Below are 16,748 nucleotides of genomic sequence, written 5' to 3'. Positions count from 1 at the left end.
TCTGGCTTGGAAGGAATCTTAAAGCCCATCCAGTTCCACCCCCTGCCTGCCATCCCAGGCTGCTCCAAGCCCTGTCCAGCCTGGCCTTGGACACTTCCAGTGATCCAGGGGCAGCCACAGCTGCTCTGGGAAACCTGTGCCAGGGCTCACTACCCTCACAGGAAACAATTTCTTACAGGTACAGGATGAATCATTTGACCTTAACTTTATATTTTAACTTTGAAGGAATTACAGTAACAAGTTACATTAAAACACCTCAAAGCCATTTGACACATTCACGTCCCTCTAAATTTCCCTGTTAACCCTGGGAGTTTGAGCAGGCTTGCTTCCACAGAACCTGCACCTCATCTTTGGTTCTCACATTTCTGTTATCTACCCTGCAGATTTTCCTTGCAGCAGACACTGCATCCCCCTGTCCTGCAGCAAAGGGTAGTTGTGTGGGTGCTGCACTAGAGGAATGCTCCTGGTCCACCAAGCACAGCACTATTACTGCAGTCCTCTCCTCCTCCCAAGTCTCAGTGCAACAAGAGCTCTCCAGACAGCATCTGGACTGCCAAACCTTTCCCCTTTGATCTTCATTTTCTCCAGGCAATGCAGGCCATTCCAATCTTTATCACAACAGTGTGAAACACTGGCTGTTATTCTCACAGCAGAAAGGAGGATTCATTTTCCCCTTAACCTCTGATTTACAAAATTAAAAACAAAACAAAAGCCTTTAAGAAAACAAAGTCTTCCTTTGCCCCTGTTGTAAGAGGCTGGCTGAGGTGAACTGGATTCTCCTTGGAGGATGTCTGCAGAGCAGCCTGGAAGCTCTGAGCAGGACATAAATGATATTTCATTTCACTTAATTATCACAAAACACTCCTATTGAATCGATGCATTCTAAAGCAAGCTGAACAAGAAGAGAGCTGGGTTGTGCTTCTGTGAGCAGCCAGACATGTTCATGACGGGAAGATGCCTCTAGGACACAGGAAAATTTAATTTGACAGCATCACTACAACCACTACATTCAGCAGTTTGCAAGAGATCTCACCTGAGAGAATTCTCTTAAACATGGCATCAAAATCCCACTTACACAGGAAGAGAAATTTAGTCTCAGTCATTTCAAGTGGTGCCTGGAGAACGGCCAGACTCTGTGAATCTCGTTTTGGGACTCATGTTGGGTTAGATTTACCTAAGTTAATGTTGGGTGTCAATGGAATAGTTGCCTACCACGTAATTAGTCAGCCTGGGCTCCTCACAGTCAGTGCAGAGGAAAAGGCTCTCCTAGGGCACAGTTCAACTGTCCTATTTTAAGCACTATTAGGTAAAAAAATGCCCTGAAGTGCCTCCCTTATCCCTCCAGAGCCCAGATCACCAGCACAGACACAGCACAGCACAGCAACCTGAACTTAGATACCTGCATTTAATCAGATTCACCTCAGAGTTCTGCAATCCCCATGCAATTCCAATTTCAATGCAAATCCCAAGTGACTTAATTATCTGAGTAAAGGAGAAGGAATAGGGCAAGGCTCAACAGGAAGAGAAAGTGCCAGTGGTCAGTGCTTCCATCAGGCCTAACAGAACTGAGACCAGCAAAAGTTTATTCCCTATAGAGGACTGGGAGAAAAACCTAGAAGAAATCAGTGAGGTGTTACAGGTCAGACAGAGCCCATCCTGGGTTTTTTTATGTATCCTGATCTTCAGCCCGAAGCAAACAACGGATATTATTCAACAACCAATATATTCAGGACAGATATATGAATAAGTTTAATGATGTTAGCACTGGGATAACTCAATAGGTTAAGCTCATGCAGTTGTGAAATTGAGTCCACACATGACCCAAAGTAAAAACCCAAATCAATGCCTTCAGCAAGGTTCACTAACAAGGCAGGCAGGGTCAGTTGTTTGGGTCAACATCTGTTGATATAACATGGAATTGGCAGCAGATGAGGAGGGAATCGGCCTCCTACTCCAAGAAACCTCCCTAAGACACTGGTGGGCAGTACTCGATACTCCCTCTTCAAATTTTATGGTTATGAAGACAGGTTAAGGTGTTTGATATCTGGGTTTTCACTGGATTTCAAGGTGCAAATCTGTGTGGTAGCCACCATCCTGTGAGCAAAGATAGGAAAGGGCTCATCACACACATCACTCAGCTACAGGCTCACATCCAGTGTCTGAAACCTGAAGGTTTTTCAAGTTAAAATCAAGAGTGTGGAGTCAAGCCAGAAGGAGAAGGACACATGGCTCTGCACACACTGTTGCAGCCTGGCTCATGGGTGGTCACAGATGGAGTCTATCTGACTTACTCCTCAGCCTAGAGGCAAAAATAAAACACTCGAGATCAGCTCCATAGTCCACCTGGCCCAAGTTGTGCTGGCCACTCCTGAATTGAAGATACTTCAGAAGATATTGCTGGATATCCTGCATTAGCCAGGTAAGGAATAACCTGCCCTAAATACTGGATTTCATTCCCTGTAGCACACAGGTTCTGAAGGCTGGGCTTTGAACACAGAATCTGCCTCTCCTCTTGAGAAGAGGAAATGGCCCCAGGCTGGGCCAGGGCAGGTACAGGTTGGACATGAGGAATTTCCCCATGGAAAGGGTGATCAGGTATTGGAAGGAGCTGCCCAGGGAGGTGTTGGAGCTCCCATCCCTGGAGGTGGCACTCAGAGCTCTGTGCTGGTGACAAGGTGGGGATTGGTCACAGGTTGCACTTGATGTGCTTGGAGGTATTTTCCAACCCAAATAATTCTGTGAATGCTTCCCCACATCCCTGTTTTTGTGTACTTCCCCCTGATGAATTACTAACTTTTCCCCTCAGAAGACAGCACTTCTGCAGTTTATTTAGACTGAAAGCTGTAAAAATAAGGTCTGGACTGCCTGAAGATCCTGGTGAAGAATCTAAATCTACCAAGATTAGTGGCTTCCTCACATGCTGCCACTAATATGTGGTACATATACTGTGGCACAATAATGTGTGATATTCCTACCACCCTTTTCCTCCCAGAAAGAGAGCCCAGCACAAGACAGCCCCCACTCCAGCCCCTGCCAGGGGCTGCCTTACCGAAAGGCTCTGTTCATCATCTCATAGTGGAAGTGCTCAGGAGCCAGTCCCACCACCACTGCATTGGGGTTATCCGTGCCAATCCCTGGGAAATCAGAACAAGACTCTGAGCAGACAGGATTTAATTCACACTTAGCAGCCTACAGTCAGCAAAGTCTGTTTAATCACTTTAAGGCAAAAACAAGCATTTTCCAACACAATCATATCACAGACTCTGCTTTTATGTCTTTTATAGATGAAGAAATCATCTGTGGAAAAGGTGCTGGTCTATTCCATCCTCCAGGAGCTGGACAGTCTTAACAGCAGCTGTGGGATGATTCTGTCACTGCTCCCACTGAAATGCAGCAGGACACAAAAATCCCTGTTTCAACTGAATGACTGCTTGCCATCTGAGAATCCCTCTCTACATATATTTAGGTGCTTTGTAAGACAGTAAGGCAGGAATTCAAGTGAATCCCATCCAGTTTTTTTCCCTCCAGTTACAGGAGTCACACTGACTGTCGTTCCATGCATCTGATTCTGACAATAAATATGGCACTGCAGCATGGCCCAGCAGTTGTTACTCTAGATTAATCTGGGCTTTTCTGGAAGGTCTTTTTTCAAAGTGGATTAAGGCCCTTGAGAACTGCAGTCCCATTCCTGGACAGACCCAGCAGTGGAAGCAGAGCAGCACCAGCAGGAGGGTTCTACTAACAGCATGTTATCAGCTGCATCCTGCACTCACTGAGGATTTTGTTCCACCTTCAAACCCTCTGCACCTTTCCCAGGACAGCCAGAGGTCCTGGCTGGCTCTGCTAGCTGAAGTCTCCTGCTGCACATCCCTCAGGTAGCCCAGCCAGCAGAACATCCATTCAGAGGTGCCATGGTGGATTTGTGGAAACATCTGTGTCCTTAAAACAGGAAAGGGCTCCTTCATCTGCCTGTGACCAACTTTAATAGAAGATTAGCCAAGAACAGCTCAATAGGAGCCATTAAGAGGAATCTGAAGCACTCTCCACTGTACTGAAATGTTCTAAGAGCAGCAATGAAGAAATGCGAGCCAAAGCCCTTGTAGCAAAAACAAACCAAACAACCCACTCCAGACCCAAGCGATACAGATGATGCACCAGCGTGCCCCCAAGATACCTCTGTTTGTGCCATCTTGTACAAAATTAGCATTGGCTGCTGAAAAACTAATGGAAAGATCCCAAAACCATGGAGACCGAGCTGATTTAAATGCTGCCAGTGAAAGAGCTGCTGCTGCTGCTGTTTCTCACACAGGAGCGCCTTCCTGGGAGCACAAATACAGAATATTGCTGGGGGCACATTTCTCTGGATATGATGTTAGGTAGAACAGATCACCAGGTTTCACTGCTCTCACAGAGGCTTCACTCCTGAGCATTGACATCTCTGAAGATTTCTGACCAGACTACGGCACCAAAATTTAACAGGAAATTCCTAGATCCAGGCAAGATTAGAACCTATGTAAATGACACAGCCCAAAGATTCCAGTTTTAAGGCAAGAGCAGGCCAAGCCATCCATACTTCTGCTGTCTTGACTTTAAATAAAGAAATTTGCTTGTAATGTATACAGCTTTCAAGTCTAAGTATGTTAAAACATGGGTATCTTTGCTACTCTTGATGCCCAAGTGAGAACACGTCACTTTCTGCTCCCCTTCCTGCTGAGGGAGGGAAATGGGAGCATCTGAAAGCAAAGCAGGTTTTAACCAAGTCTTTAGGAAGGAGAATTTAGAGGAGTGAGGGCAATGAACCTTGTGTCACCAGTGAATGTATCCAAGTACCAAGGGGTGAAACCTAAATGTTCAGTATAAGATAAGCAATAATTGCCTGGAGATTTTGCATTCAGTAATAACCTAACAAGGAAACAGCCTGCTGTGTGTGCCTACACACTGGTTTTTTCAGCTCTTTATGAGTAAAACCTCTGTTGGAAGTCAGGTATTGCACAGATTGACACATCTTGGCTTTAAAAAAATCAGCACTGGTAGGTCCAATAAAGCAAATAAATCATTACCTAGTGATAACTGTGACTTCATATTTTGCACTGGAAATTAATGTAAAGCACTGAGTTTTACGTGAATTCCTGACTATTTGAAGGCCTTGGCTGCCATTTCCACTGCTCCTCAAGAAAATATAATTTTAGGCTGTTCAATGTTTGATTTAAAATGAAGACAGGACATTTATGACCCTGAAAAATTCCACATTTCAGGCTCCACCACAGCTGGTGGTCTATAGATGACCAAGAGCACAATGTTTCCTTCGCTGTTAATGAGCAACATTAACTGTTGCTCACTCATTGTGCTGTTTCCTGAGCACCTCACCTGTGAAATCAGGCAGGGCCTTATCATCCACCAGGAGCAGGGGCCGCACCTGCTGCTGCTCCAGGAGGTTCCTGGCTGCTGTCAGGGAGGTGAAGATCTCATGTTCAGCGATGTCGAAGCCCAGCCCTGTCAGCCTCTCCAGCAGGTCCCTCTTGCTCTCCTTGGTGGTGTTTGTCACAAACCGGACGGTCACCGGGGCACTGCGCAGCCTGCAGGGCACAGAGGGGGAAACTGGACACAGGCTCCTCCTGTTCTCACACCAGTGCTTCTCTCTGGGGCTAAAAACAGCCCTAAAGGCTGCAGACCAAAAGACCACACAGAAGACTGGTGCCACACAAAAAACCTCTGTCACGTGGAAGAGACAGCAAGAATTATGCCTCCCAGACCAAGACAAGTCATCCTCCCCTCCTCTCCCTCATCTACCACAAAAAAATCCTGAGGAAAACAGTGATTCCAATTCCCTCTTCACAGTAGCAGCCAGCACATCTATGATAACTAATTTGAAAAGCCTTTTTATTCCTTCTGCACAATAAATAACCCAGTCCCTCTTCTTGATCAAAATAAGCAAACAAAAGAATCTTGTTGCTGAATTAATGTATTGAACTCCACTGCTGGGTGAATTTCCCAGCAGCCGTGGCTCGTTCAGGATGCTCCAGGAGCCTGTGTTACCTTGGTGGTGGTTTTATGTCAGCTTCTGCAGCCATTTCCCCCTTTCCTGAGGAAAACCAGTATCACATAAAACCACATTATTGCCCTGTGCTGACAGTAAATGCTACCAAACAATCAAATAATTTTAAGTGACAGTTTCAGCAGCATTCCCTTTAATTATTCCCCCACTATCACTTTCTCTGTTGCTATAGGAACAAACACAGGCATCAGGACTGTGTGGAGAACATCAGAATGAAGTTGGAGACTTGCACCTGCCACTTCCTTCTCCTGTTTATCTCTTGTTTTATACCAGCCCTTCACAGGTATGAGCTGGTTAAAATGTCCCCTGGTTGATAATAAAACAAAAATTAAAATTATTTTTCCCTCTGGACCTCAATGAGCATAGTAACCCTAAAATATGTATCTCTCCATTTATTTCCTAAGCAAGCTGCATGTCATTCCTTCCAGCTTCTCTTTGGGAAGGACAGGGACATGGACTGGCAGAAAAGAGAGCGGGATGATAATTTTTTCCAAACCTCTGAGCCAAAAGACCTGGCTATTCTCTGACAGCTGCTCTCCATAGCTGTGACAGCACATATATACAATATGGATTTTCAAGAACACTGACTCTCACCTGGCACAAGTTCTCCCTGCAGCAAGAAACACGGTGCAGGGACTGAAAGGGCAATGAATGAGTATCCAGTGTTTCAGCAGTTTTTACTTCCTTGCAGTTTTATGTCTTAAGGACATAATCATTTCCACAGCATTACCTGTGGGAAATGCAACTTTCTAATCCCTCTGTGAACTTCTCCTCTGAGTGACAGTCCAGCTGTATAAAACCCTTAGCAGCCCATTCAGCTCCAGTACAGAGTTCAGATCTGCTCCTAAATCCTCATTAATCTTTAGTGACCCAGAATCTTAAAGTGTCCTCCTTCATTCACCAAAATATCAACTCTCAATTTGGGATTTTTTCCTCGCCCATTGCAAGATGTCTTCTCCAGGAAAACACCACACATTCCTGGGATCATGTGTCCTATTTCATCACTGACTTGGTTGGAATAAATAATTTTTCTGTGCCTCAGTGTCTTTAGGCATCCTTTCACCACAAGAGAAAGAGTTAACTGTCCTGGTTATTAATGTGTTGAAATTCCTACAAAAGAAAATAAAAAAGAGGTTGTCTACCTAGCAGAAAGAGACTATAAAAACAGTAATAACTGAGAAAAGCCTTGTCTGAATGAAATGAGAACTCTGCAGAGGTTGCCTTGCTCACTAGACCAAGCTTTGCTATCCCACTTTATCTCAGCACAGATCTAAAAGATCTGACAGATGATCAGGAACAGTTCAGCTGAACTGATTTTGGGGTAATTCACCTGAATTCCACTTTGGCTATGGCTGTCTCACATGTGAATCAGTGGAGAGACCTTGAATATTGGGGGGTTTACGTCTAGAAAAGGCTTAGAAAACACAGAAGGAGCCACTGAGGAAAGCAGCAGGGTGACACCACTATCTCCACCCTTTGCTGAGCTCTCCTGGCATTAACACAGGGTGAAGGATCTGTCCGTGTGCTTGCCCCACTCACCCACCCCTCTGAGCAATCAGCAAAAACACAACCTCCCAGAGGAAACCTAAAAAAATAGAGGGGAAACTTGCCTTTTGAGGGCCTCCTGGGCTCCCGGCACGGCCGAGTCCTCGACGTGGAGGGTTCCATTGAGATCCACCAGCACGGCCTTCAGCGCGCGCCGCGCCGACATCGCGCCCTGGGACAGGCAAAGGGAGCCCCAGAGCGCTGAGCACACAGCAGGGACAGCACCCAGAGGCTCCACAAGCACCTCACTGCTGCCAACACCGCTCACAGCATGAAATAAGCCCTTCTGAGTTGGGGGATAAAAGGAAGAATTTTTTTAAAAACCCACATAATTGATGGGGTGGTGTTTTTATCCAAAAGACCCTGTGGGAATCAGGTGCTGTTTGTTCTTTAAGTGCATCAAAACAAAATAAAATGAAGTTTTCTGAATGACTCAAGGGTGCTGGGGAGAAGGTCTGGGATTGCTGGCTCAAGGCAATATTGGTCAATTCAGCAAGAATATTTCAGTAAGTCCCAGCTACACCAACAGTGAAAATAAAGACACAGCGCTCTGGCTGTAAACCTCAAAATGCTCTGACAAAGTGGATATTGTTAATTTTATTTTTGCAAGAGAGACCTAGGGTGATGCAGCCCACACCACATCCACTCTGAGGCTGCTCAGTGCTAACAGTCAGGACTTTGCAGATTTTTAGCCTGGAAGCTCTCAGGACTCACACATATCCAGCACCTTGAAGGGTCTTGCAAAAGGGACAGCCAGGCCCTGTTTTTCTGGTTCCACAGACTAAGCTCAAAATAAAACCCAGCATTTGAAGGGTAAAGGCACCAGGGAAGGAACAGAGACCTGATGTTTGAGTCACCTGGCTAAAGAAAAACAAACACCTGTCTCCAAAAACAAACGCTTCCCCTCATGTGTGCTGCAAACACTGAATTTTGCTCCATTAACAAGTCCGAGGAGCTGTTTCTCAGAATATGTCCAATACAGCACTAATACTACAAGATTTTCTCCTATCATTAGACAACAACCATCTGAAAAGGCTGAGAGAGTTGGGATTATAGAAGAGAAGCTTTGGGGTGAACGGATTTTGGCTTTCCGGTGCATGAGGGAAAGGAAAGGCAGAGAGAGACCATTTCCAAGCGATGAAGGGACAGCACCCAGGCAATGGCTTCCCAGTGCCAGAGGGCAGGCCCAGCTGGGATATTGGGAAGGAATTGCTGGCTGGGAGGGTGGGCAGGCCCTGGCACAGGGTGCCCAGAGCAGCTGGGGCTGCCCCTGGATCCCTGCAGTGTCCAAGGCCAGGCTGGACAGGGCTTGCAGCAGCCTGGGACAGGGGAAGGTGTTCCTGCTATTGCAGGGGTGGCACTGGAGGGGCTTTGAGGTCCCTTTCAACCCAAACCACTCTGGGATCTGCCAACCCTACAAGTGACCACAATTATGTGTTCAGCTGGTTTGGTTACAGACAACATGTAGCATGTTTATACTTTTAAAAAGTACAAGTCAAGAGGAGTAGTCAACACCATGACTGGAACCTGCCCTAATAAATTTCTGTCAGTTTTATATTTGCAGACAGTTTTATAAAAGGTCATGTGAACTTGCTGTCTCAGGTACACCACACACACACAAACACACACACCACGAAATTTTGATATTCCACTACCATTATTCATGCTGGCTCTCAAAATAAAAGTGCTTCTTTTACTGTACGTCTGTTGATATGAAATCCAAAATTACATGCTGAGAACACACAGCTGAGAACTCCTAAAGGAGCTTCATCAATTTCAACAGAACTTACTACTACTACTATTATTATTACTACTACTACTGTTACTGTTATTTTATTTTTGCCCTACATTTCCATTGCTTCTCCTGTTCACAACATATTTATCTGGGAAATATGGAAGTTATCTGAAGAGCCAGTTTCTAGCACAGCCTAATTTTAAGGAAAAAGCTCATGAAGTGCCGAAGAAGTTCTAAAAGGCCTCCAGAACCGCCGTTTTCATAATCACATCCCAAAGAAAACTCACCTTGTCAGGACAAAGGGACCCCCCAGCCCCGGTCTCTGGGACAAGGACACGAGGAACACAACAAGACACAACCTAAGGGAAAGAGGGATAAATTCTATAAAAATAGATATGGTTATATATGTCTCTGGAATACATATGCTCGATGGAAGGATTCTGATGGCACAGAGATGTGCCCTCCCGTCCCACAAAACCCCCGTCTCGCGCGGATGGTACCGCCCCTTCCCGCAGGCTCACAACGGGCACACGGGCTGGCCCATTCCCTACCGGGGGAGTCGCGACCGCCGCGAGCTCCCCTTTTCCTGACTCGGATGGTTCCGCCCACCCGTTCGCGGCCGAGTGCGGCGGACGCGCCCACACGGAGGAGAGGGGGTAACAGGGAGCGCGGCTCCCCCGGCACTGACCCGTTCCCGCCGCCGCCGCTGCGCTCTGCCCGCCGCCCGCGGGGTCCTGGTAGAGCCGCGCCCGCCCAGCCCCGCGCCGGGTCCGCCCGCCGCCAGCGCGGCAAATGAAAAACAAAATGTAATGATTATTGTCATAAATAAATACCGACCTCAGCCCTCAGTGGGCCTCTCGCCGGTCGGCGTCCGGCAGTCGCGACAGGCAGCGCGGGGGGCAGCCCGCAGGGCCCTGAGAGCTTCGTTAATGGTTCTAAATTGTAAAAATTACACCCGTTCTATCCATTATATCCCTATCGTTATACCTGTTACAGCCTCCTTATCCTAGATATACAATTTAAAATCATATCATATGTGGATATGATCATAATAATGTAAATTATATCCCTTATATCCTATATGGAAATGTTTATATAGGTAGCCATACATTATGGATAGCCATAAACCATTATCAATAATATATAAATAATCTTTATATTGTGGATATACCATGTCCTGTATGGTTATTATATATAATAATATATCCATATGTCGATATTATTATTATAAATATATTTATGCTTGTATAAACGTTATATACAAAATGTTATATCTATATATGGATACATAATACCCATAATATATCCATGATAACCAGTGTGTGTATAAATATATATATATATATGTACTGGGAATAAATTATTCCCATTATATATCTACAATTGAATGTTTTAAATTACATTCATAATATGTCCATAGTGACTAATCCACTTACATTATTCACATAGGAATAGAAATATATTTTTATACCTATAATTCTACATTTATACGTTTATATATTTTTGTAATAAGAATTTTAATCTATAAATGTAACATACATATTTACAAACTACTACTAAGGTGCATGTATGTATGTATATATACTACTATATAAGGTGTATATATATGTAATAACTTTATTTTGCATGTTCCATGGTTTTTTTGCAGTTTTAGCTGCAGAGCTGTTCCAGAAGGGCTGGAAGCCACAGGAGGGGACAGACCTCGGCTGTCCCTGCACTCCCCTCACCCTCTCTCTGCTCGGTACCTGCACACCTGGTCCTTGGCTGCTGCCCCACTTTGAATCGCTATTTTTCACCTGTCAGGTGGAACTCGTCCTGGTTTTGCCTCCAACGTGGGATTCCTGCGGCTCCTTCTCTCTGCACCTGCCCAGCTGGCTCTGCCCATGCGTGCAGCCCCTCTGGAAGCACAGCAAGGAGAAATTCACTTTTCACCCGTTTTATTTTGAAGCTGCTGCTTGTAATCTTTAGTACTGGCTTTTATTTCAGGAAGAACAAATTAAGTTTTGACAGTCAACAGAGGCAGAAATGGAGTTACGGTTGGGCACTCGCTTCCAGTGCCACAGCCACGCAAACATCAACTGCCGCTTTTCTCTCCAAAAAAATTTCACAGGAATGCAAAATGTTCCACACACAGATTGCTCCATTTCCATGGAAGACAGATCTGTGAAAACTGAGCCAGGCTGGACCCTCGTTGTGAAAAATGAGCTGCACTTTCCTGGTAAAATTTTAATAAAGTTTAATAAAATAAAAGTTTAACAAAGGGCAATAGGAGACGAAAATAAAGTGAAGTTTAATGGCTGTGTGTTTGTTGGCATATCAGTAGCAGGGGTCTTCATCATGTGTGCATCGGATGTTATCCCAACCGAGCAGCAGTTCAAGCATAACCAGCAGCTATTCCACTACTTTGCCTAAGTTCAGTTAATAGAAATAAAAAACTAAAGCAAAATTACTTTAACATTATATATATATAACATCCATTTCAGTATTTTGTGAAAAGCCAATATATGTATTTGTAACACTCGTCACCTCTGATTGACACAAAGATCACCGTAAAGGAATTGCTTGTAACAGATCCACATGTTTTAAAATTTAAAGATCCTGAAGATCCTGTTCTGCCTCAGGACAGTGTTACCACGTCTCATTGGATTTGCTACATAAACCAAAACACAGCTCCACAGCAGAGACATGATACTGCCAAGTGCCACAGAGATGAGGGAAAAATTATGTATTTCATATAAGAGCAGTAACTCTGGTATTTGGAACAGGATGAAGCAGAGTTTTGAGATATCCCCACTGTACACAGATAGAGAGTTAGGAAAGAGAGTGCTTAACTTGCAAATTTAGGATTTATTTACAAAAATCACTAAGAAAAAAGGAAAAAAACATAAAACTCTTCTCCTGGATGTACTTTACTCTGCAAAAAACTGTGATTGAAGATGATTAAATGCATTTACATTTTACAGATTCTTCATATACAACAGCATATGCTTTAGTCATCAAGACATCGGGAGAAAAGATGATTGACTAAGCTGCTTTAAAATAATGAAACTGACTGGTTTCCCTCGACCTCCCCTCTTCAAAATTAAGGGAAAACACTTTAGCAGAGGAACAGACAAAGAATTCTAACTTCTCTAAAAGGATACAAGAGAATCACCTTTTCCAATTCAGACCTAACTCAGCAGTCTTAATTGAGATGAGATACCTGGTAGGAAAGCAATTAGCAGCATTCTCTGCGACAGAACTGCTAAGTCACACACACACACACAGTTGCACTTTTAAAGCTGTTAATTTAACAAATGATGATGATGATGGAGGGCAGGGGAAGGAGCAGTAACAGAAAAGGCTGCAAATTCGCAGATTTTTCACAAATAAATGCATTTGAAAAGCACAGGGTAATTCACCTCCCTGCATTGTTTCCCGGAAGCACAGAATACAAATGGTTCCCCACTTCAACCACAGTAATCACCACGCATAAGTTTAATACATATTTTAAAAAGTATAATAACAATCCTTGACAGAAAAGTAACAAATGTTAATCACTAATATCCCCAAAGTTAACAGAGAGTTACCCAGCTCTAGGTACAGCTTTTTTTTTTTCTTAATTTTTAATTTATATTTTTTTTTTTCAGTTTTGCACTGCAATTGCACCCATTTTCAACTGACTTCACCATCAGTATGAAATACTGACTTGGAAGACAAAAATCCCCAATCAAAGAAGGAAAATTCAGCTTTCACTGTTAACCTGAATCAGGACTTTACCCAGCTGGTTTTATCTCCCTCCATATCTCAGCTGGACTTCAATCCTTTATAACAACTATTCTTTATAACACATTTCTAGAGCCTAATTCATATTCTCTTAAACAGTTCCATGGTAGTAATTGAAATGGAAACAAACAGATTGCTGTTTTCCTCAATTTAAAAACAAATTGGAGAGCGTACTGAAGGAAATTCATCCCTGAGTAACGAGGCATTTAAAAGCTGCAGCCCATTGCCAGTCACTGCAACATCCTATGACATTTACTCTAATAATTAATCAACACTATGAACAGGCAGCAACAGAACTGGTCACAGTCCAATGTGTTTGCAGCATTGTTGCATTGATCCCGTGATCCTGCTTAATGAAACTGCAAGGGAACATTAGGAAATGGGATAAATAGAAACAGTGTCTTTTATTATTTTAAGTTGAATGTCAGATTGACAGCTAAACCATGCTGGATTCCAGGGAACTCGGAGCAGTGGTGGTCAGCAACTGGCTTCTTTGGATGTCCAAAGGATATCTACTGGGTGTCTTCAACCGAACAACAGGAGGAAAATGATTGTGATGGAGTTCAGGGCTATTAATGGCACTGCAGAGGGGAAAAAAAAGAGAAATTAATTGTGAGACTTTTCCTTTTCACATCACAAAATGACAGAGCTCCATAAAACCTTGGGAGAAGGAGCAGGATCAGTCAAAATTTTAGAAATAAACTTAATTTTCCTATGTAAAGCTGGGAGCAGTGGAAGGAGCCAGGCTCAAATCCTAGGATACTAGACATTAATAGAAAGCAACAGGAGAAATATTTTTCCACAGCCTTTTTAACTTTAACCCAGAGCCTTTAATTCTTTGTTTTAACTTTAACACAAGTAATTCTTTCTCCAAATGAAAGTGAACCATCTAAAATTCAGTTTCTATCCTTGGCTTTAGAATGTGCTTTAGAATAAATGTTTCGAGTTTTACTGAGTGGTAGGCAACACAGGTTAACATTTGTTTCTCCCTCTCTACCATCATCTACAAAATGAATTTTTGGTGTCCTTCATAATGAAGAACTATCAGTAACTTACAAATTAAGTATATTTTTCTCCATCTTCTGAGGCACATAAGCCTGGCTTGCCTTTCAGAAACTCGGAATTACATTTCCCGCACCGGTACTTCCCATAAAACTGGATTTAGACAAGGTGATTGACACTAATTGCATACTTTGGTTGATCATCAGGCTTCCTCCCAGCTGCTGAACTCCAAGAGAAGGCAAAAGCCCAGCAGGAGAAATGCAAGCCAGAGGCAGGAAATGTTTTTGTACTTTTATTAGAATTAGGGCCCTTCAGGCAAGGCCTGCACCCTTACAGAGAGCCCAGGCCTAGAGGAAGTACAGATTAGTGCAGAAACAAGACATTACAGATTGTAATAGTAATAATAATAATAGAAAATATTGTGCCCTTACGTCTCATAACAGTTCGTATTGATCGAATGAGGTTTGTCAGCTGTGCTTTAATTCCTGGTTCCTCTCCAAATCCTCCAATCCCTTGATCGCTTCCCCAGCCAACTGGGTCACATAAAAACAGACACACACGTTAGGAAAAAAAAAACCCCAAAACCACACAACAAATGCTGCACTTTTAAGAGCAATTTATCCTGAATGTAGTTTATACCAACACAGACAACCCAATTAGCTTTATTTCACGAGCATATTTTAGTACAATAGGGTGAAAGCTCCTAAACCTCACGTTAAAGAATGAAAAATCCATGTTTCTGTAAAGAAAACCCTCACCTCTGCAATATGCCACTGTTCCCTGTGTGCCCAGAGTAATAGATGAGTTCATCTTGGCTTAAAAAAAACCAGCTGTCAAAATAAACCCTAAAACAACTGCAACATGTTCATAGTCTTGAAAAAGAAAACAGCAAGCAATTGCTGGGAGTGATGATGCTTCAGCACTGAGGAAGAGGCCACATGAGAGAAAAACGGCCAGTGCAAATTACAAAATTGGGGTGATGATTTTTGCAACTGCTGTAAAAATAATTAGAACTTTCAAGGAAAAAAATTTGGAATTTTTCTAAGTCCTGAAGTTTTACAATGCCTAGACACAGCATGATGGGACCAGGGACAGGCACGGGGATTTCTAAGACCTGCTGGTCACAGCCCTTATCATTTTAGGAATGAGCAGAGCAAGGAGCAGCCCTCAATACCCCAAGATCCACTGCCCACTCTGTTAATTTTTCCCCCCACAGACTACTTTTGAATGATTTTTGTTCTCCCTTTCTCATCTCCCTGGCACCAAACTAAGGGTGGTGGGCGAGTGGTCTCCCTCACCAGCCTTGCCAGCGGCTGCTTCCCACTGGGATAAGCCTGGAGCTATATTCCCAAGCCTCACGAGGCTGACAAGGGGCTTCACCCATCCCACTAGTTCCCACATCTCCCTTTTTTAATTCCAGCTGCTCGTCAGGAGAGCAAAAGAAAAGCCCAAACCCGAACTGAGCAGATCCCTTGAAGCAAATCCAACCGGGGAGCAGGAAAAAGGGATGCCTTTCTGCTCGCCTGCCAAAAATCCTGGCTCAGCCTGACGTGGAGAAGTCAGGATTCTCCACACCAATGAACTGGGAAACCGTGGATCATTGGCCATTTTTTTTTCCCCCCACAGCTCTGCAGATCTTTGTCGGTGGATTTACTCTGTTTTGCAGGGCTTTGGCTTCTTTTGAAGGGCAAGCATGCCCAGCCCTGGGAATCCCAAGGGCCGAGAGCCGCCATCTCATCAAGAACCAGGCACGACAAGATAAAGGAAACCTTTGCACGACACCGAACATTCCGAGCCGCGGCACGAAGGGGCGTGAAACAGTTAAAAATGGAGAGGAAAAAAGGGCAATTATGGGTGGGGGGGGAAAGAGAGAGAGACAAAGGTAGAACGGAAGCGGCTGGGAATTCATCCCCAAAGCCCAAACCCACCCTGAATCCCAAACCCCTCCCCCTCGCTCTGCTGCTCCCACCGGCAGGCAGCGGCGGCGGGGCCGCGGCCACCGCGTCCACCCCCCAGGCCGGCCGGCTCTCCCAGCTCACCGTGGCGAAGAAAGCGCTCCTCGTGCAGCACGGCCACGGCATTGACGATGAGGAGGGAGGCCTGCAGCAGCGAGTAGAGCGTGAACGCCATGGCCCAGCGGGGCGGAGCGGGGCGGGACCGGGAGCGGCACCGAGAGCAGGATCGGGAGCGGCGCCCGAGAGAGACGTGGCGGGGCTGGGGGCGGAGCCTCCCCTCACGGGTCGTGAGGGGGCGGGGTCTGCTGGGGCGGAGCCATCCTAGGGGCTGGGAGCGGAGCTTTTAATAGGGGCAGGCCTATCAGCTGCGACCGCGCGTTGGGTGTGCATGGAAGGGGCGGGGCTTGGCGGGGCGGGGCAAATTCGGGGCGTGGCTTGGGGCGCCGGGGCGCACGGGGCGTGGCTTTGTGGGGGCGTGGCCTCCCTGCAGCGCCGTTCCCGCCCCAGAGGGGCGGGGTCTGGCAGGGGGCCGGGCCTGGTGGGCGTGGCCTTCTGCTGCCGGCAGCCGTGCTCCACTCTGGGTTTGCCCGCGGATCCCTCGGGACCCCGAATCCCTCGGAGCCCCTCGGGTCCGGCGGAACCCTGTGGATCCCTCGAGCCCGTGGATCTCGCAGAGCCCCGTGGATCCCTC

At 45.2% G+C, this 16,748-nt stretch overlaps 2 protein-coding genes across 2 annotated transcripts in view; both read right to left on the bottom strand.

Annotated features, from left to right (window-relative positions):
• HDHD2 (haloacid dehalogenase like hydrolase domain containing 2) overlaps nucleotides 1-7,886 on the bottom strand; it is a 10,993-nt gene extending 3,107 nt beyond the window's left edge. Inside the window, exons 1-3 of the mRNA XM_033520461.1 lie at nucleotides 7,666-7,886; nucleotides 5,368-5,576; nucleotides 3,050-3,134 (exon numbers count right to left, since the gene is read on the bottom strand). Of these exons, the coding sequence (XP_033376352.1) occupies nucleotides 3,050-3,134; nucleotides 5,368-5,576; nucleotides 7,666-7,766 (395 nt within the window). The 5' untranslated portion in view covers nucleotides 7,767-7,886. The remainder of the gene's footprint in view (nucleotides 1-3,049; nucleotides 3,135-5,367; nucleotides 5,577-7,665) is intronic.
• A 3,668-nt stretch (nucleotides 7,887-11,554) lies between these two features.
• IER3IP1 (immediate early response 3 interacting protein 1) lies at nucleotides 11,555-16,332 on the bottom strand. The gene is made up of 3 exons (XM_015652082.3): nucleotides 16,142-16,332; nucleotides 14,534-14,635; nucleotides 11,555-13,681 (listed from the first exon to the last, which is right to left on the bottom strand). Exons 1-3 carry the CDS (start codon nucleotides 16,230-16,232, stop codon nucleotides 13,626-13,628), a joined length of 249 nt encoding a protein of 82 aa, XP_015507568.1. The 5' UTR covers nucleotides 16,233-16,332; the 3' UTR covers nucleotides 11,555-13,625.
• Nucleotides 16,333-16,748: the final 416 nt, after the last annotated feature.

This window comes from Parus major, chromosome Z (genome assembly GCF_001522545.3).
Source record: "Parus major isolate Abel chromosome Z, Parus_major1.1, whole genome shotgun sequence".
Taxonomy (NCBI): domain Eukaryota; kingdom Metazoa; phylum Chordata; class Aves; order Passeriformes; family Paridae; genus Parus; species Parus major.
Note: the sequence above shows the minus strand (reverse complement) of the source record. Positions and strands in the feature narration are given on the sequence as shown.